The sequence below is a fragment of the Simochromis diagramma genome, unplaced genomic scaffold, assembly GCF_900408965.1.
Source record: "Simochromis diagramma unplaced genomic scaffold, fSimDia1.1 OVJJ01000419.1, whole genome shotgun sequence".
Classification (NCBI taxonomy): domain Eukaryota; kingdom Metazoa; phylum Chordata; class Actinopteri; order Cichliformes; family Cichlidae; genus Simochromis; species Simochromis diagramma.
In genome coordinates this window covers 1,325,739-1,347,468 of record NW_024387244.1, presented here as the reverse complement: position 1 = coordinate 1,347,468, position 21,730 = coordinate 1,325,739, and the positions used below count along the sequence as shown (strand labels likewise).

Genomic DNA, 21,730 nt, shown 5'->3' with positions numbered 1-21,730 from the left:
ATGGTTCCTCAGTCAGCAGCATTCACAGGTCAGCCTTAGAGTCTCCATGCTTCTGCTTCCTGGAACAAGCAGAAATAAAGAATCATTTTTATTGTTATTTGCTGCAGCAGTTTTTTGCATTTTAACAATATCGAGGTTAAGCAGCAAATGGCCAAAGTAAAGGCTCTAATTTTACGCAAATGCAGGAATAATATTAAGATTTCCAAAATAAAAGTCCAAGCAAACCAACAACCTATTTTTTAACAGCTCCGCTGGGCTTATTAGGACCTTTATTATTTTTGTATTACTCTAAACATCCTCTAAAATGTATAATATTCATTATAATATGTGCAAATACACAGTGGCTATAATAACAATCAACACGCTTAACAGTAGATAAAACTGGAAGTTGTGCTGTGCAAGTGTAAACATGTGTAAACGTGTGTGTCCACAGCACAGTATGTGAGATGTATGTGACATCCTTTCATTGTCCTTCTGCAGAGAAGCTTGCCGAGGCCCAGAGACGATTTGCGACGCTGCAGAACGAGCTGCAGTCTTCACTGGACGCTCAGCGAGAGAGCAATGCTTCGCCCGGTCTGCGGAAACGCAAGACCAGGTTCCACCTGTCGCAGGAGGAGCGCTGCAAACACCACAACATCAAAGACCTGAAGCTAGCCTTCAGCGAGTTCTACCTCAGCCTCATCCTGCTTCAGAACTACCAGGTTTTTAGTGCATCTACACACTCGGATCACGAGAGGTTGATCGCTTTATGTCACCTGCAGTCGTTTGTTCAGACTACATATCCTTTCCAGTCTCTTTCCAGTCTGGTGTGGTCTGTAGCTGCTGGTTTCTTCTTGTCTCCCACAGAACCTGAACTTCACTGGTTTCCGTAAGATCCTGAAGAAACATGACAAGATCCTGGATACTTCCCGCGGGGCGGACTGGCGTGTGGCTCATGTGGAGGTGGCACCTTTCTACACCTGCAAGAAGATCACACAGCTCATTACTGAGACGGAGGTGCCTGCCTGCCACACGTGGACTTTACTACATGTCAGACGTGTGTAGAAAAAACGAACATGTCTGAAACGAATGGTTGTTTTTGTATCCAGACCCTGGTGACCACAGAGCTGGAGGGAGGCGATCGTCAAAGGGCCATGAAGAGGCTGAGAGTTCCTCCTCTGGGGGCAGCTCAGGTCAGAATCACAGCTGATTACACTGGAAACACACCTGTTCATACATAATCAGCTATATGAACAGGTGAATAGAGGAACAAAGGTGAATGAAGTCACTCTGAACATGGCGCAGTTGTTTGTACCAGACAGGCTCGGCTGAGTATTTCCAAAATTGCTGATCTGCTGGGATTTTCCTGCACAGCCACGTGTAGACTTTACAGAGAATGATCTGATATACTGCAGATAATATCTGGGCTAAAATGCCTTGTTGATGTTAGAAATCGGAGGAGAATAGCCAGACTGCTTTGAGCTGACAGGCTGAAGGCAACAATAACACAACCAAGTTGTGCAGAAGAGCATCTCTGAGCACACATGCCAAACCTCGAAGCAGATGGCTACAGCGTAAGGTTACAGTTCACACAGGCTCACCACAACCAGACAAGACTGGCACTGCTGGACAGGATGCAAGCAGACGTGAAAGGATGGAGCCATGCTTGTATCCACAGTTCAGGCTGGTGCTGGTGGTGTAATAGTGTGGGGGATACCATCTTCTTTAGCACCAAGTGACCATCATGGTAGCTCCAGCCTACCTGAGTATTCTTGCTGGCCATGTCCATCCCTTTATGACTGCAGTGTCCTCATCTTCATGGCCTCCACAGTCACTGGATCCCAGTCCATCAGAGCACCTTTGGAATGTGATAGAGCTGGATATAGACGGCAAATATGCATCAACTGTCAATATAGACCAAGATCTCTGAGGAATGTGTCCAGCACCTAGATGAGTCTAGTCTTAAATAATTAAGGCAGTTCAATAAAGAGAGATCATTTAGAAAAACTGAACATTATTTATTGACTTAAGGGATTTGATTTTCTGAGCTCTTTGGCAATTAGACTCCAATGAACCATCATAGCAGAGTCCCAGCAACAATAGTGATTAGAACAGGATCCCCAGAGTGTAGATGCTGAAGGTGAAGTTGGAGGTTAGGACAGGTGGAAGAGGGTAGCACGAACGAGAGTCCAAGTGGCAGAAGATCACTGATATTTACAGAACCGAGACTGAAGATGGGGCGAGAAAATAATCAAACCAGAGTAATAATGTCAGTGTTGAGTTTGTGGACGTGAAGAATAGACTAACAGCCTGAATTTCAAGGAAAGCAGGTCAATCAGTGATTAAAGATCATCTTCATTGAACTTGGATAGAAGCTTCATTACTTAAGTCAAAAGTTGCTAGTGAATGTGCTTCTCATACCTCCCCTGTTCTGTAATTGTACTGTTGCAGATGTCACCTCTTGAAGAACAAATGTTGAAATGCTTGCTGAAGAATATCCCAGCATGCAATATTTTTGCATTTATCCAACTATAAAAAAATACAATTAAAAGCAAAACATTCCAGTTTTTAAAAGAAAGAGAAATAAATCCAGCGGGGTGAGAAAGATTGAGAGAAAGACAAAGGAAACCATCGGAGCCTTCAGTATTGATTTTATAAGTGCCTCGACTCTGTTGAACAGACGGGATATCATTCAGGAGGAAAACAAGGCTCTCCAATGCATCTTTTGCTCCTGCATTAATTACTGTCATGTCTGGCTTAAAGTGTGTAACATGTGAGCTCTCCGTGTCTCCTGTGTGTGTGATAAATATATTTATGCTTACGAGCAGGTAAAAGGAATGAAATTGGTTTAGAGTCTGTGACTCATTGCTGCATGACGTTTTGTCTAAAGCGTCTTTGGACGTGTTCGTGTGAGTCGTCACGTTAATCCGGTTTATTCCTGTCTGCCTGGTTCAGCCTGCTTTGGCCTGGACGACCTTTCGCGTGGGTCTCTACTGTGGCTTCTTCATCATTCTTGCCATCTGCTTCGTTATCACTGGTAAGTCTAAGTTACTGTTTTCACCGGCGTCATAGTTCATCTTCATAAAGCAGTAAACATGCTGCGGTTTGTTTAGGTGCCGTGTTCTTCCGCTCTGAGAACGTCTGGCCTATGGTGCGGCTCTATCGGGGCGGTTTCCTGTTGATCCAGTTCCTCTTCCTGTTGGGCATCAACACCTATGGATGGAGACAGGCTGGAGTCAACCACGTCCTCATCTTTGAGATCAATCCACGAAACAACCTCTCGCACCAACACCTGTTTGAGGTGAGAAAAAAGACGTCTCGTCTTATAGAAGATCCTGGAAAATTGCTCAAATCTCTGAGTGGCAATCATGGATTCATGAACTGTTTAGCCTGAGTAAACATGGTTGTTTAGCTGGGTAATTATGATTCAAGGAATAGATTATCATGTAAAATAAGATTTGATTCAGTAGAAGCACTACCTTTAGATGTCCACGGGGTTTTGTTGGTAACCCAGAACTGAAAGCAGAACCTCTTTTCACTCGTTATTCTGATTTTTGGGTTAATGGTGATCATGTGTCAAAGGAGCTTTCTTTTAAAGCCATTTTTTCCTTCCTGTGCTGCAGATTGCTGGTTTCCTGGGCGTGTTGTGGTGTCTCAGCATCCTCTCCTGTCTCTACTCGCAGTACACTTACATCCCCATGCAGGCCAACCCTCTCATCCTTTATGGCTTCATGGTGCTCTTCCTCATCAACCCCTTCAAGACCTGCTACTACAAATCACGTTTCTGGCTCCTCAAATTGCTGGTCGGTTAACTCGTTTACTGGAAATGCTCCTTTAATGTATAGTAAATAGTCCATGCCCATGCTAGAGTATTGCACACTGATATGCTTAATCACAATGAGAAAAGTAAACAAAATAGGGGTGAGAGATGACGTGCCTGAAAGGGTCATTTTAGCCCGTTGCTAGGTGGTTTGTGGGCAGGTACAATCCAAATTTTGTGGAAATAAATGAGATGCTATTGTTAGGAAACTAAAGTGATAGACTGCTTTCATAAGGTGTTGTAGGTTTAGAAAGGCAAAAAACAGCTCCAGGTTGCTAAGTGGTTGCCAGGGTCTGTGATGACATCACTATATACAGCTCAAAAAAAGCTAAAGTAAAAATCAGAGTTTAGCATCAAGTCAATTAAACCTGTGGGCATTGATCTAGCCACTTAAGTAGCAGAGGTTGTTAATAAGAGGGGCACCAATGAGACAGCCCCCTGCACAGGAACGATCGTACAGGTGGGCGCCTCGGACAGTTTTTCCTGCTTTGCTGTAAGTTTGCCTTTAGCTGGGGTGAATGTCACTGCTGCCAGCATTAGGCACATGGACTGCTGTCAGGTATCGGGATGAAACCCTTGGACCCATCGTCAGACCCTGCGCTGGTGCAGTGGCTCCTGGGTTCCTCCTGGGGCACAACATCCAGGCAGCTCCTGGAGAACGAAGGAACCGATGCCATTGACTGGCCCCACGCTCTCTCGACTTAAATCCAATAGATCACCTCAGGGACATTGTGTTTCCATCCATCCAATGCTCCCAGCTCAAACTGCCCAGGATCTCAGTGATCAGGTCGCCATCACGTCCTGACATTGGCAGACATGCATAAAAGCACACGGGGGCTGAAATCTCACCAAACTCGACAAACCTGCCTCGTCAGTTTTCACTTAGATTTTTGGGTTGTCTTGAATTCAGCCCACAGTAGATTTTCGTTCCCATCAAATAATGTGGCTTCCTTTCATTCCTAACACATTGCCACATATTTTTCCAATTTTTCTGAGCAGTGTTTTCTCGGTGTTTGGTTGCTTCACTCCTGACTGCGTAGGAGGAGTTTGCAGACAAAGAAACAAATGCACAGGCAGACAGAGATTTGGTGTATTATAGTAAGATACCACCTACCTTACTTGCTAAAGGGAGTTGTGTCTTGAGTCACTGGGTATTTTGCTGAAAAGTCTGTAATTCAAACTGGATGCATGATCCCAACAGTCAGGGTTCCTGCAAGTCCAGTAACAGATGTTTACAGCTGTGACACAGCAGCTGATACGGACTGCTTTAACAACATGAACCCAGTGCACACACGATGAGAGGGTGTAAGATCCCTGCTCTGTGTGTGTGCTGAGGAATGAACGCTGTCACTTTGCAGTGTCGGAGAGAAAGACACAACCGTGGCAAACAGAAGGTTTATTACGCAGACGTTTTAAGTCCTGAAGAGAAAAAATATTCTATACTTTCAATAAACACCAGTGAGAACATGTAGAGAACATACAGTAGCAAGCACGAAGTGTAATTCATTTTGTTCCTGTGTTATTTTGGCATTATTATCCTAACGCAACAAAGATTTAAAATAAAAACAAAGGAAAATCGATTAGAAATTCGTTTCTGAGCTGTGTCCGCTGTTCTAGCATTTTCTATTTTATTAACCTGCGATTTAAATGTGTCTGCGCACATGTGTGCATGCGTCTCTATCGCACACAATTCAGATATCCATCTCAAACCTCATGTTTACAAAGCCCCCCCCATGTTACTCTGTCCTTTGTCTAAGCTGTGATAGGGGCCTTCAGGAGAGAGGGTGTGTGTGTGTGTGTGTGTGTGTGTGTGTGTGTGTGTGTGTGTGTGTGTGTGTGTGTGTGTGTGTGTGTGTGTGTGGTGACAAAGAGGGCAGGGGGTGAGGGATAATAGAATGCAGCTTGTCTCTGGGGAGGTGGAGGCTGTGACTGTGCAATCATTACAGGCATAGATCTATCAGTATGTTGATGCCCGGAGCTCCTCCTTTCCCTCCTCCTCTTCTTCCACTTCTCCTTCAGCCCCTCATCCCCCCTCCTTCTCCCCACCTGTCCCCCAGCATCAGCAGAAGACCCCCTGCTCGTATTCGTGTCCCTTCTTTCGCAGCTCCCCGCAGTCCTCAGCCCTCCTCCTTTGATTGGGCTTCACAGTCAGTCTCACTCTTGATTGGTCCTGCACACTCATAATGGCAGCATAGAATTAGAGTAGATATGAAGTGTTGGATTATTGTTTCATTGGCGTAAACAGTGTGTTTTCTTACTAGTAATGAGATCACATGTATCCATGTCAGGTGTGCGCGTTGCCTCTGATGACAAACAGTATAAGATTTCATTACAGGACAAATTGCAGAGCTAGCAGCTGAATTACAAGTGTTTGCTCAAGAAATGAAGACGTTACCATGAGTGCAGCAGGCTTAGCCTTTAGACAACAACACACGGAGTGGATATGAGTGAGATGGCCACTCGATCAATACTGACTTTGACTGACGGGTTAAAAGAAATCAGCTAATATGTGCAAAAACAAAAGATATCAATACTGTGTGACATTTGTAGGGAATAAAGAGTATGTGGGGTTTGGGAGGGTGTGTGCAGTCGCTCCTGAATGTCAGATGTAGCCGCGGGGGGGGTTAAATGGAAAAAGTCGAGCAGGGTTGTATCATTTTACAAAGCGTGGTCAATAACTGAACCCCTGCCAAAGTCATATCCCAAATAACACGCCCGTAGAAGCAGGCTGCAGAGCACAGCCAGCTCCTTTCATGTCTTTGTGTTCACTAATAATTAGTGGCACGCAAATACACAAATTCATGTGCACAGGCACAAAAGCATGACTCATTAGAGCGTCCTGTGGCGTGCTGATAAGGTAGACCGGAGGCTTTATCCCACTGCGTTAGGTGTCTCCCTCGGCTTTGCACTTCCCTCGTAAAGTACTGCAGGATTTGCACGCAAATAATTTGTTGGCTAATTCAGTCTCAGTGATGAACCGCAGACTCGGGGTAATTGCAGCATGACGTCCCAGCTAAGGTTTGTTGCAGGGAGGTCAGCTGGGGCGTTTTCTGAAACGCAAGAAGCATTTTTCAGGTTTTTGTTGCACATTTTCTGTTTTCACCATCCGTCTTTTCATTCTTCAGTTTCGTGTTTTCACCGCGCCGTTTCACCGGGTGGAGTTTGCAGACTTCTGGCTGGCTGATCAGCTCAACTCTCTGGTGTTTACTCTCATGGACCTGGAGTATCTCTTCTGCTTCTACATCTTCGAGCTGCAGTGGAGCAACAGCAAGGGCCTGTTACCCGACTTTGGAGGTGAGGCGTTATGCTCTGCTTTTGTTTACTGGAAAAGCATGCACAGTAGAAACATAAAAACATACACTGTCTGTATGTTTGAGCCCTTTGGTTGCACAGGGACAAGCCTAGTGTAGCTAATGGACAGATCAGGGTTATCGTGCTATTTGTTCTGCATCTAATGCGACAGACTGTTGAGATTTCCTGTGAGAAAATATGACGTTTTAATCGCCGTCTACTCGAGTGAGATCTTGGCCTCCATGTGCCAGTTAACCTGGAGCTAATGGAAAGTAAGTGTTTGGTCACACAGAGGGCATCATGTGACTCTCGTAATGACGAGTGCTTAGTGCAAAGGGTAACATGGAGAGGAAATTGTTGTAGAGTGAAAGAAGAGGCAATCTTCGCATCGGCCGTGACACCACCAAGTTCACGCCCTTGGAGAGTTTTGTGGCTGCATTTTGCACGACTGTGACATCATCACGCTGGCAGAATGTGTCCACAGAGCAAATTCTGCACCAGGACTTCATTTTTCCCTGATCGCACACACACTGGAGTGAACAGTACTCTGTTTTATATTGTTGTAGGTTCCCGAGACTTCGTGTGCCACAGCTACTCCTACGGTCTCCGTGCCATCATCCAGTGTCTGCCTGCTTGGCTGCGTTTCATCCAGTGCTTGAGGCGTTACCGTGACACAAAGAGGGCCTTCCCGCACCTGGTGAACGCTGGGAAATATTCTACCACCTTCTTTGTTGTCACCTTTGCCGCCCTCTACGCCACACACGAAGGTAGGAGACGGGACTGATAAGCACGTGTACGCTGAGGTATCAGCTGGGCAGACGTTATATAACAGCTTATGTCATTTGCAGTGCTTCGAATCAAAGAGGAACCCAACGCAGGCACGGTCAGTCTCGAGCTGAAGAGTCGACAGTTTCCGTGCGTTTCGTGTATTACAGGAACATGTCAGCTCCACACAAAAGGCATTAAATGCCTTTTGTGTGGAGCTGTGTGTACTCAAAGAGCTGAGGTGACCTTGAGCGCAAATGCTAGAAGCTGGCCTTGGTTTCCATGCCTGGAGCTTTATAAAGGGAATGGGAGAGGTCTGTCAAACACAGCTGCATGTAAGCAAGGCTCTGCTCTCGGTTCAGGAGGTCAGACAGAGGAGAGGCAGCAGATCGGTGAAAGTCGAGGATTTAAAAAGAAAAAGCAGAGATTTGAAATTACGAGCAGGTTGGATGTAAAAAGAGAGCGGTTAGCATTAATAGTCGAGTCACTCTCTCCGTAACAGCTTCGTAATTACCCTGAAATGATTAAAATTATTCTGATTCAGAAGCCAAATCACAAAGGAATTCATGTTCAGAGACGCTCGGGCAGTAAAAGCATCTCTTTAGCACGCAGCTTTGCATTTCCCGTCTGCATCGCAGATATTTGTTCACACGTCTCCTTTCAAAGCTGCTTTTCTATTTAAACCCTTGCTGGCATTTTGCTCGTCCGATATATTTATTTTCCAGCAAAATGCCAGCAAGGAAACTTCATCTGCAACCTTTTAAATCATTAAATGCTATTTCTCGGTTTGGCTTTTTTCTCTTCGATTTAAATTTAAATCAGTGCATTTGCTTCCTAAGCTGACCGTCAGTGATACTGGATGAACCAGAAGGAGAGACAGGCCTCTTTTTCTTTTTTTTTCTTCCATCTCAGTAGGAAAGGCGTCCATTAAACCATATCCTCCTTCCTCCTCTGGTCTGAAGCCTGTGTACCCTTAGACTAATGGCCTCCCTTCATGTGTTATTCTGTATGAAGCTGTCTTTCATCCAGCATGATAATGGAGGCCAAGGCTGATCGCTGGTTAAGTGAAGGAGGAGGGTGGGAAGACGGCTCCACAGACACAGACACGGACGTTGAACAAATGGTTGAGGAAACTGCCTGTTGAGCAGATCGTTTGAGTATTTCCTACATAAATAGGCTTTGATGGCTGAATGCGGCTGCCAATATCAGAATAACCTGAATCCAAATCTGGTAAAGAAGCAATAAGAGCCTCAGACACACTAAAAATACAGAGTCGGTGTACGAAGGAGCCTTTAGCGCTGATATTCGCTGGAGCCTTACTGCGGACAGGACGGTGCCAAGTCTGCCTGCATCGCCCAGCAGACCTGACAGCAAAGACAGCAGGTTGGTATCATGTTCACACCACTCGGTCCAGCTGTAAAAGCTGTCTGGAGTGTCAGTCGGGATCTGGCAAAGGTCCCAGCGCCTGCGAGTGGATGTGTCACCTTCATCACTAACGCTTCCATTGTGACCTCGCTGCCACATCACCTCGCCGATTCCTGGAACGGCCCACGCAGACCTCCGGGAAGCAAAATGAAGGAAATAAATCACAGGATTCTCCATAGAGGACTGAGTGGTGTCCATTGGCTCGTGCTTCCATTTGCTGATCAAAATCTGTAAAATTAAGAGGCACAGTCTCCTCTGTGGTCTGTATGGGCCAAAGTGGAAATTAAGTAATCTGTGTGTGTTGAATCATATTTTTTAATGTGATTCAGCAAAACTGAGCAGATTTGTCCCCTCAGAGGAAACGCTCAGCTCACTGCTGCGAGCAGCTGATTGGACATTGTCATGAAACTGTAATCTCAGCAGAGGCTCTGAGGCCTGTAACCTGAGAGATGCTGGAGGATTTCCTGGTGTGGGCAGAGTTCCCAAACTGTGTAGCTGCACTGAGGCCTGACAGTAAAGCAGCTGCTTTTCTCGGGATCAATACGGGATCTGCTTTATGTACAGCAGCCTGAGACTTATCACTGTTTGAGATGCAGAGGAGCTGCAGGCCTAATGCTAATTTAAATTCTTGGGATTTATCCAGAGGGAAGGCAAAGGCAGAAGAAAACGATGTTTGACGGGCAGAAAGAGAAACGCAGCCCTGTGCTAGCAGGGAGACGGGAAAATGTGATGTTAAAGGTAAACCACAAAGTGCAGTGTAGAGTCACTGCAGGCATGGTTTTAAAGAGATCCCTCCATCTGTAACACCAAATCCTGTAAAACATCTAAAATAACCTTGAGGAACACGACTCCCGCTGGTCTGTGTGAGGTTAACTGTGGTGGTGACGGGTGGAAACGGACTGAGACGGCTGTAGAGAAGAATCCCTAAATTTAGAAGCGATAGCCGCTGAGAGGAAAGTAAAATGGGAAATTTAATGCGAAGAGGTTGGAGAGAAAGCAAGGGTGCAGCAGGGGCAAGTGAGGACATGAAAGGGAGGAGATACTAATATTTAAAAGATATCAAACCGGAAGTAATGGAGGAGAGGAGAGGAGTGTAATTACCTGCCCCGGGCTGAACGCATGCCTGCTGGACTCTGCTGGAATAGAGATGAGGCTGAACTGACAGCTTTTACAACTTAATTTCATGCACTGACCCCTCGTTCATTATCAGGACAGGAATCACAGCACACACACCGACACAGCTCTAGTCAAACACGTACTCACGTTTACCGAAAACAGATAAAAGCTCTGCTTTGAGTCTCTCTCGCCATCTGTTTGAACTCTGATTCACCCCTGCAAACCCCAAAAGCAGACTCTTGTTATTATCAGTGAAGCGCATCTCGATTCAGATACAAGGTGGAAATCTGATAAAGTGCATCTCCTGTGCACATGTTGAGATGGAGCTAACAGGTAAAATAATTCAAATAAAGCTGTAAGTATCATATTAGGTTGGGAGAAGTCTGAGCTGAATAAACACTCAGATCCTTGATTTATCTGAAAGCACTGAGACAACAGGGTAAAAATAGCGTTTTAAACCCTGCTTTGAACACAAAGGTATTATCAGAAAATGTCTATAAAATATTCAAACTAAAAGCACCTGAAACTGATGCTGGGGCTGTATTTGTTATCATGTAATACTATAATACTACAGAAGTATTAGGCTGTTTGTACTTATGCATTAACACTTTGCATTGTGCTGTTGTAGCTGATCGAATGACATTTACATGGTTTATTCATAAAGTGAGGCTGTAAGTCTCTCCAGCAGGGCACAAGATAAATCAGATCATTAATGAGGTATTAAAGAAAAGAAATATCATTGTTGGACTTTTCTCTCATTTTAAATATCATGTTATCTCTTTGCACCAGTACTTTTGGGTCTCTGTTCGTCTTTTTAAGCTTCTTCCTGGTGATGCTGGACAAGTGAGGGCTGCAATAAATGACAGGGGCTCTTAATAGTAAAACCAAAGGGGAAATCGGCCCCACTGAAAACACATGTAAGGTGATGACCAGCTAATGTAGTCAAGTGTTTCAGGTGGAACAATATCCAACCATTTAAACGCTGATGATACGCTGTTTGCAAAGTTATTTGCTTTCACCTTTATTATGAAATAAATGTATCACCTGCATAATTATGATGCTGTGGACTTTTAGATCAGCTGTGCAGTCCCATCAGACACCAGACGTTACTCTGGGTGTTGGAAGAACAGCAGGTAGCACGAAAGTAAGGACACCAGAGGGAGGCGAGGACACGACAGAGAAATATGATTCTAAGATGTAAATGTTGAAACGCTTTTATCAGAGAAAAAGAAATAGTTGAACGAGCTGAGTGACGCACGAGGACAGTGGGATAGGATTGAGGAGGAGAGCTCTGGAGAAAGTTCAAAAGTTCTAATCACCGCAATACAGTCGAAGGGACGGTGGATGCATCAGGCAGGAGGAAAAGAGGAGGGCTGGTGTGCATCCTCGCAACGGACGGGGTGGGAAGCTCCAAAAGGGAATAACTGAAAGATGAAGAATTGGATGGTGTTTCAATATCTAAGGTTATCTGGCCTTTGTGCTCTGTCTTTATCAGCACGACTGGCCATGACAACAACAGTGTGTGTGTTTGAAAAGAAAATAGAGGTTGAGTGTGTGTGACAGGAGCCAGTAAGCACCGTTAGCCCATCCTGACCAGTTCAATCAATGCCCATCCCACCATGGTTGACCTCCTAATGGCCCAACAGTGACCCATCCTTGTGGAAAGACAGCATCAGCGAGTGGAGGATTAAATACCTCAGTACGTTAAAGCTAAAGGAAATCACATCGGTGGATATTCTCCAGTGAAAAGAGTCTGTTGTCTGGGACTAAGTCTAATCTACAGCTGGGAGACCTCGGTGTGGCCGTAGGGACCGGTTCCATCCCGTCGCTCAGCTGATGCAGCAAACAGCACAATGGAGGCAGCGGCTAACAGAACAGCAGTAATTCTCTGTTGTCCCGGCTCTGATCCCTGGCGTCTCGTAGGCTGGAGGCACGTAGAACAGTGACTATGACAAATGAGAGCGAGCCCGATCTCTGCCCGGTGGCTGCCGTCTGTGTCTGTGCGAGTCGATGTGAAAGGCCATCGGGTGCTGATTTATACATCGGCGCCCACTGAGGAACAAGAAAATCACATCCGCACGGCTCCCACGGAGACACGCGGGCGCTGCTGAGCACAGCTATAAAAACACTGTGACATTACGCAGTACATCAAACAGCTGTAAACTAACTGCAGATTGTTGTACAGCCCACAGCTGAGAGCACTTGAACTAATAATAATTATCACGATTAATCCTTCATTCATGTCTCAGAAGGCAGAGTGAGGAGGGGGGGGGGGTTTAGGACTTACTTTTGTTTTTTAGAGAAATAAAATCTACAGTCATAACATCAGGTCCTGTTTTATTTAGCATTATCACCTTACAGCAAGAAGGTCTCGGCTTCCTTTAGTAAAAAGTCACTGGTTCAACCCTCCAACCTACATGGGGAAGTATCCTTGGGCAGGATGCTGCATCCCATAAGTGCTCTTTGCTGTATCCATCCGAGTGTGTGAAGGTTAAAAGTGCCACATGTCTGCATGAGTTCTCTCCAGGCACAGCCCAAAGACCTCTGTGGGTCTGTCTCTGACCAGTAGGTGCCCGTCTCTGCAGGAACCTGGGCAAATGTTGGTCCTTTATTTATCCAGGTAAAAAATCTCATTGAGATTAAACATTTCTTTTCCAATAGAGACCTGGCCTCATGGCAGCGAAAGGCGAAACTACATGTACCACATAAGTACATTTAAAGTTTTCGGCTCCCCTTGACCTCTGACACAACTGACCCATAAAAAGTGCAAACAGACATGCTATGTACATTTTCAGGAGTCCCTAAAACTACTATTTAAACCACATTTACATTTTGCAGGTGGCGCTATAGAGCCATTTTCCCACACCCAGGGAAAAAAACCAATGAAACATGACAGCCTTCATGGCGTTCGAGGCGTGACTTTTGAAGCTTTCCCAGCTCCTCATCTGCAGCTTACCCGTTAACGGCGAATCACCATGCCAACAGGGCGTGGTCTTAAATAAAAACTCACAATTTTCACAGTAAGGCATCACCAGGGCCTGAAGTTAATGCAGACGACCTTTGGGGTGCATGTAATGAACCTGTGAAGAGGACAAAACTTGATCTTTCCTGTTCCCACTAGGTGGCGCTCTAACTGGCGCTGATTATTTGCATATGAAACTGTTCCGATTAAAGACAATGAAAAACAGTCTGGTTACTTTACCGAGCCTTAACACCTTTTCACACTCTGCTTTTATGCTGTGGGCTGCAGATTTTAGTGCAGGCACAATGAAAAGTGAACACTGAAGTGTTATAGCTCTCTAAGGGTATCTGTTCAATCAATCAATGCTGGTCTACTCGTGGCAGGAGGGCTCCCTCTAGTGGTAAAAGTGATAATAGAAAAGTTGCGACCCTGCTCTGAGTGTGCTGATGCTGTTGCATTTCTCTTTACTGCAGCTCAAACCAGAGGAGTTCTTGAATGCAAGCCTCTGACACAAGTTGTGTTCGTGTGTTTTCTTTCAGAGCAAAGTCACGCAGACGCCAACACCTTCTTCTACCTTCTGATTGTGTCTTCAATCATCAGCTCCCTGTACACACTGATCTGGGATCTGCGTATGGACTGGGGTCTGTTTGATCGTGGAGCTGGCGAAAACATCTTCCTCAGGGAAGAAATCGTTTATCCACATAAGGTAGCGTCTGGTTTAATCCCCGTGCCCGTCCCACCCAAACAGACACTAACCCCGTCTGCTCTGTGTCCAGGCCTACTACTACTGTGCTATTGTGGAAGATGTGATCCTGCGTTTTGCTTGGACGATCCAGATTTCTCTGATCACAACGACCAAGATCAACTCTGTGGGCGACATCTTGGCCACCATGCTGGCTCCTCTTGAGGTCTTCAGGTGGGTCTGAGCAAAGTTTGTTCCTTACGACGAGCTTCGCAGAGCACCCACGGTGACTCGTGTCGTCCTCCTCACCTTCCTCACTGCAGGCGCTTTGTGTGGAACTTCTTCCGTCTGGAGAACGAGCACCTGAACAACTGCGGTGAGTTTCGTGCGGTCCGGGATATCTCTGTGGCGCCGCTCAACGCTGACGACCAGACGCTGCTGGAACAGATGATGGACCAGGAGGACGGAGTCCGGAACCGCTCGGGCAAGAAGACCTGGAAGAGGTCCCACAGCCTGTCGCTCCGACGCCCCCTGCTGTCCACCTCACAGTAAGAAACCACGTGTGTGCCTGACATTGTGCACTTTTATTTCACTTTGAAGACGAGTGCAGAGCTGGTATTACTGTAGATGAAAGAAGTTATACTTCTATTAAACATCAGACATGGAAGGATTACACATTCCTCGTCGTTGCTCCTGGAGATTATAAAACTGTCACACTGAACATTTTTTCATTAATTAAATGTGTTCAAAGATACGACACCCATTTGAAATTGAAAAAAACAGTTGTTCCTTCAGTAGAGGAAGTATCCAGATGTTGCATTACGAGGCTGTACAGCTGAGGTCCCTTATGTTGAGCAATCAAGGAAACCCAGGATCTGAACTTAACTTTTCCCACATCCTGGTGTTTGAGCTATGAAGAGATACCAAAAATCCAATCGTATGTGCAGAAATTATACATTTTAATGCGACAATATAATTATTGCTGTTTTACAAAAAACTTTTTTTTATGAATATGTAAAATGACACTGATTTACTTTCATTCCTGAACACAAAAGTAGTTTTAGTGGCTGAGTGTCATTCTTGATTAATTTCCAACTTCTCAGAGAAGTAAAATATGATTTAAAAAATATTACTGTGACATGTGTTTTCTTCTTTTTATGACAGGTGATCTGATAAATTTGTAAAATGCTGTATATGCCTTTGTCTGAATTAAAGTCACAAAGTGTTACACAGTGTTACACAAACCTCCATTAACATCAGCACAGTAACTGTGCACCGGGAGCTTCATGGCATGGGTTTGCATGGCTCCTGCAGGTGGCCCGGTGCTGCTGCCCACATAGTGTCTGGACTTGTGTGAAGACAATACTGAACTGAGTGCATGAAAAAGCAGTCCATGCAGTTGTTTTAAATAGTTAGTAATGTATAAGTAACGCAACGTGAAATGAAGTCTCGGTTTTGTCAGATAACGTCTGATTTTTTTTTAATCGTCTTTATTTCAGATCGAAGAAGGACACCAAGGTGCTAATTGAAGATACTGACGATGAGGCCTTCAGCTGAGTCCACAGCATCGGCACACGCACGCACACAAACACACACTTTACGACACTGTACTTATAAAGACCTCGTTCGCTAACGCCTGACCTCAAAGCTCCTCCCTCGTAGTGTTAACGCGCAGGCCTACCCTTCAGTCTCGAAACCTTTAAAGCAGTGAGGACCATCAGTCACTGTCCTCACCTCTGGGAAACTTACCTCATCTTTACGTCCTTGTAAGTACAGTTGGTCTTTATAAGTATGGAAACAACACACACACACACCTATAATGTAGAAACACACACAGAGATAGACCCGCTGAAGCACAAGTATAGTATAATATCGCTGCAGGTGAGGAGAGAGCTAATGCCACCCAGACAAACAGCCACACAGTCAGACAGATGGACAGACATCAAGGGAAACCTTCTGCACATAACCGGCGAGATAAGACCGCACTGCCCGGGGATTATCCTCTTCTGTTTTTTAAACGGACTTTTTTTAATATCTGTTGTTTACTTTTCTGTAGATTCTTCTTTTATTTCCTGAATTTGTTTAGAAGACGCTGCATAAAATAGGCTACCGACGACTGTTTGCACACCTACACTAGGATCAACAGGGAGAAGACAAAGCCAATCAAAAGACTAACAAACACAAACCTGAGGAAGGACTCTGCACGCATATCACAGCATATCAGAACAAATCAACTGGTTTCAGCTTGTTGATTCTTTTTATACACCATCTCTCTCTCTCCTTGTTTTTTTTTTTTAATTTTTAATATTTTTTAGTTGTAATAACATCAGTGTGCAATCACAACCCTGGAGGCACTTGCAGGAAAAGTGCATTTATTACACAAAATCTTGTACTTGTACACAAAAAGGGAAATTTTGATTCAAACATTTCTAAGTCTGTGAAGTTCCTTTGTAATATTTGATGTGCATTATGACTCTGTTGTAGTTGTTAAGTCCTTTTACATTGTTGTTTATACTAGTCAGACTAGTTGGAGCATCTGATTGTTGATGTGTTTTATAATGTTTGGAATGTTTTTCATGGTTGAACTTGTGCCACATTTTTAACGAGGTCAGAGTTAGGACCCTCGGTTATCCCCGACCTCTAATTAGTGCGTGAACGTGCCCTGTTAACTGCAGCAAATGTACATGCGTGGCTTTTCTTTACATTAATTACCAAAGTTTTATTTTTTATGAATGTGACTGTGGCTGGGGTAGCTTCCTTTAACAAGCCTGCCAACTGATATAAAAACCAAACGTTTAAAAGCAGATTGAAGTTTGCAGGCTGGAGATCACAGTAACATAAGCAGAGGTACAGCTGATCAGCTCGGTCCTGTTCCAGAAAGCAGGTTCAACAAATTCTAGGTTTTCGGCTCCAGAACAAGCTGATCGGAGTTGCTTCAAATCAACTCTGAGTGTGAGGAAACTAAGCCGTGATCAGTGCAGCGCTCATCAGCCAATAATGGGTTTGACTGTGGGCTACGACATTTAGCATAAAAGTAAATGAAAAACAAAGTCAGCATTGTCCACTCAGTCATTCTTTACTTAAACTGAATCCAACCAAAATATATCTGAGTTTGGCACAATTACAGTAGAAAATAAATGATCTGTAGACATCTATTGAATTCAATTCAGTTGAATTCATCCAGATACTCCGGATTTGTCCTGGTTCTCAAACTTATTTTAAAATGCTTTCAGAACCTGAAAGTCGCTGAAGATGCTGAAATCTTCCTGTCATCTCCAACGTGAAAGCTAATGAAAGTGATTACTACAGTAGTGCGCACTGTCAGGCATCGGTGCAGGGCATCTCATGGACAACCTGACAGATTCCTGACTGCCCACAGAGCTAGAAGGATGTATCCTATAGAGCAGAGCCGGCAATAAATCCGTGGGATCCCGTGGTCGCTGACTCTGCTGTTACACTGATGACAGATTTATTATGAAAGCAGCCACGTTAGCCATCATAAACAACGAGCTAACATATAAATGGGATTGGACTGTTTGTAAGGACCAGCTTCTGCCCCCCTTGGTGCTTTAAGACTGACTGCACGAATGAGAAAACCTTAAAAGTTTAAAGGAAATCTGTCAGTGAGCAGTTTAATTATAGAGAGTCTGTTGCCCCGGTAACTGACCCGATGTTTAGATTAATCCCGTCTCTAAAACATCAAATCCAGAGTTTTCACTCCAGTTTTCACTAAACCTGCTCTCTGGAACGCGGCCCACGTAAACCGTGGAGCACTTTTAGATTTCACTGAGCTCAGTGAGTCCCGTCAGTTTTAAAACCGATGTGCCGGATCATGTCTTTACATCTTGTCTTAATATGATTGCATTGGTTCTCCGGACCATGTTAGTCTTGAGTAATGGTTGAAAATTAGGCGACTGGGATTCTTTATGTTGATGAAGATGTTTCGCCTCCCATCCAAAATAACAGAATTCCCGTGATTACTGACGGCGGTGTTGCCAGATTTGGTGGTTTTCCATCCAGCGGCAGGTAAACGGTCGTTTCGTTCGGGCAATAAAATCCATAATGATTAATAACAAAAACAAAACTCGGCTGCATGTAAGGCCATCAGGGGACTTGGCAGTGGTCGAACACTTAATAAGCTCGTTCTCAGCTCTTTAACAATGAAGCTTTCGGCTGTGGCTTTATTTCCCGAGGGACGCCGCAGCGGATGGATCTGCATGCTTGATTTGGTGCAGATTTTACACCGGATGCTCTTTCTGCTGCAATCGCTCTTGCTTGGGATGATGCTAGAAGCCCTCTGTGATCCCGCTCTCTTCCCGAGCTTAAACCCGAGCCCTTCGCATCTAAGGCTGTAACAACAGTAACCATGGTTACAGATCATGTCAGATCCACAGATCGTGGATAATGCGCATTATCCGCGATCTGTGACAATTTCGTGCCACGAGAACAATCAGGTGTCTTTGCTTGTGTAACACACACTTGAGCTTAAGCGTTGCTTCACTTATCTCAGCTGTTACTGTTACATTTTGAAGTAAGTGCGCCGCGTGTCTGGCCAATGCTATTACCAGCTACTGGTTTAAGTTTCGAGCTTCTCCTGTGAAAGGCCCCCTGGCTGTCCGAGAAACGCTGGCGTCTACGTGTGCGTGTTTGACCCTCTCGCTCTGCTGTTCCTCCCCGTGGCTACGCTGTGTCACCACCCACTAGTCATGAGACAAAGCCCAGGGAACTACAAGACCGCTTATTACAGAAATGTCTCCTGTTTCTGATTCTTTTCTTTTTTCCTCCTCACAGTGGCTGAAAGGCTGAAAAGCCTCCGAGTGCAATGAGCTTAATTAATGTGAACTTGAAAAAGCTGGAAAGTCAAACTGTGCCGTATCTGTTTAGAGTTTAGAAGGTGGATGGAGCGTCTGTCCGTTTAAACACACAGCATGACTTTATACACACATTAAACATGACACACACACACACACGCACGCATTGCCTCTCTTGTGTCAGAGAGCACAAACACTACAGCAGATAGTTTTGTAAAAAGGCTCCGTTGTCTTGCCTGCATGCTGCTTTTTGTTTTACATTGTACATAGATGTTAATTTATTTGACATAATGTGTATATTAGTAATCATTGTAGCCACTGACAATGATTGATTTCATACGTTGCCATTTCTGCTCCAGAGCAAACAGTATTTTGGAGGCGACGAGGAGATTTTTGATCGTTCACAGTCCCGCACTTTTCCCCTCCATGTGTAAATCTGTTGAAACGTGTTTGTATAAAAATAGAAGAAGAAAAAAACGAATCCACAAAGATGGAGAACGTGATCAGTCGTACCTTGTTGGTGATTCCTTCGTATTTAGATATAAACGGGGCTCGAGGAGAAGGACGAGGTGGGGGGACTCCAGCGTCCTCAAGCTGCGGCGCTGTCCGTACATTTGTGAATGTGCATGGAAATATTGTGGACATCATATCTATCGTTGTTAGTCGCCCTGCAGAGTGCCGTGGGAGGGCACAGGACGAGATCCCAGTCCGGGGAGGACCCACACCACAACAACATGATACCGCTAAACTGATCCACCGTGTACTTCTTGAATATCTGATCAAACTAATGAAGGATCTTTATCTGCTCACTGGAAGCATTTCAAGGTGCTTCGATGTGAGAAAAACAGATGTTTTAGTGATTAGTGTCTGTCTGAAATGTTCAGTGTGTGTAACCCGCTGACAAAAACAAAAAACAGGGTGATTTTGTACAGATGTTACACGATGATAAGCCCTGACATCCCTCTTTTTCCCCTCACGAGTGAAGGTTTTGTTTTCACTGCCTGCTGAAACCTTCACGATGTTAAAGTGCTCGATATCGATGTTGTTTGTACCCTTTTCTCTAAACTAGCTGAACGTGATAGTAACTGTAGTTTGGTAGATGGATGTTCTACTTTGATAAGATACTTTAAAATTGAAAAAGATGACAGAATAACTACATTGTGGCTAAATGTGACTTAAAGAGACATGAAGGGAAAATGTCTTACATGCTGAACCATCCTCCCCGAGTCCCTTTTACAAAGTAGTTTGTACATGTCGAGTGTATAACGCTGTTCTATGATGGTTTTTCTGATGGTATTTGTATTTCTGTATACACTTTGGTGATCCTGTCATATCTGGGTTTTATAAACCACGATTATTTTTAAAGCTCACTTGGCCTCTCGACTCTTCTTTTAACCGCCGGTGCATATTACCGCGGTAAAGTGAGCCGTCATTTGTGAGCCGCGGTCAAGCCAGCCGCCTCTTATCCGCCGCATAAATTTCCTTGCGCTTTTACACCAGTCTTTACGGTAGCGCCTTTTCGCTTTATGTGCCGATTTAAAGCCTAAACCCGCGCACACGTGCGCGCGCGCGAACAGTCGCACGCACATGCGCGCACACAAATTACAATGAAACAGCCCGATACAGTCAATACAATTATGGAAATGTCAGAAATTCATTAAAAGTCATCCTGAGTAGTTGAGGTCCAACTTTCAACACATCCCTCCTCCGGGAAACCTGCTGTACGTCTGGGCCAAGTTTCAGCCAGATTTACTGTAATATTCTTCAGAAATTGCAGGGAACTTATGTTCAGTTCAAGAAAGGCTGAAAGACGACCACCACTGAACAAGACACACAAGCTGAAACGTCAAGACTGGGCCAAGAAATATCTCAAGACTGGTTTTTCTAAGGTTTTATGGACTGATGAAACGAGAAAGCGAAAAGGCGCTACCGTAAAGACTGGTGTAAAAGCGCAAGGAAATTTATGCGGCGGATAGGAGGCGGCTGGCTTGACCGCGGCTCACAAATGACGGCTCACTTTACCGCGGTTGCATATTCTGTTCTGCAAACCTTTATCTGCGATCTGCGTCTCCACCCTGCAGCGGGGCCCCGATGCAGCTCTGTGAATATAGAAATAAACCTCAGCACACATGCATTATGGTTAGTTTCTGCACTTTAACAGTGTTCTTTGGTTCCTTTTGCATTTTAGGATTCGTGCTCGTTTCATGTCTGCACTGTATTGTGCGGTTTTGAAGTTGATTCTTCACCCGCTCTTGCGCTTATGTAGGTCTGTCCAACAGCGCTGGCAGCCTTTGGGGATTTGAGGTCTTTCTCTCTTTTCTTTCTTTCTTTTAATTCCCAGCGGGCAGACAGACGCCGTCACATTCAGCGTGCCAACCAGGAGAAATGAATCATTGAGAAGCATGAAAATCACGCTTGTTGGCAGAAAGAAAGCCCCCACAAAAATCAAAGGAGAACACGGTGAACTTTGTTGAATCATCATGTAAAAGCTCTCATAATCCAGCTGAAGCATCGCAGCAGTTTTTCTCCCCTTCAGGGAAAAAAAAGTTTATTTCTAACTTTGGAAGCCACCGCGGCACTGCGTCAGTGTTTGCGTGTCATGTGACCAGTTTACCCAGATACATCTGAGGATCATTTAATGATTTAATTTGTAACAAAACTACCGACTACCGGACCCATTATATTTTGTTTTGTTGGAAAAGCGGACAATGATTATTCTTATTTAAATACAGAATTGTGCAAAAGTCTCATTTCTTTCCATTTTGCTCCGAAAATGGGAAATCGGTCCAGTAATTTATTGAAGCTTGTACAAACAGTGTAAAAGGCAAACACAGAGTTTGTGCATTTCTAATGAGCTTAAAGTCAATATTTGGCACCGC

General features: G+C 44.6%; 1 protein-coding gene across 3 annotated transcripts in view; it reads left to right on the top strand.

The window, feature by feature from the left end:
- The window catches only part of xpr1a (xenotropic and polytropic retrovirus receptor 1a), an 80,038-nt gene extending 59,817 nt beyond the window's left edge, over nt 1–20,221 (top strand). For 2 of the 3 annotated variants that reach the window (XM_040053043.1, XM_040053042.1), the window contains 12 exons: nt 481–701; nt 847–996; nt 1,089–1,172; nt 2,935–3,016; nt 3,093–3,280; nt 3,603–3,782; nt 6,925–7,093; nt 7,657–7,857; nt 13,898–14,064; nt 14,135–14,274; nt 14,364–14,588; nt 15,540–15,654. In XM_040053043.1, the coding sequence (XP_039908977.1) occupies nt 481–701; nt 847–996; nt 1,089–1,172; nt 2,935–3,016; nt 3,093–3,280; nt 3,603–3,782; nt 6,925–7,093; nt 7,657–7,857; nt 13,898–14,064; nt 14,135–14,274; nt 14,364–14,588; nt 15,540–15,597 (1,865 nt within the window). In that variant the 3' untranslated portion in view covers nt 15,598–15,654. Of the gene's footprint in view, nt 1–480; nt 702–846; nt 997–1,088; nt 1,173–2,934; nt 3,017–3,092; nt 3,281–3,602; nt 3,783–6,924; nt 7,094–7,656; nt 7,858–13,897; nt 14,065–14,134; nt 14,275–14,363; nt 14,589–15,539 lie in introns of all 3 variants that reach the window. The other variant, XM_040053041.1, reaches the window with a different exon arrangement.
- Nucleotides 20,222–21,730: the final 1,509 nt, after the last annotated feature.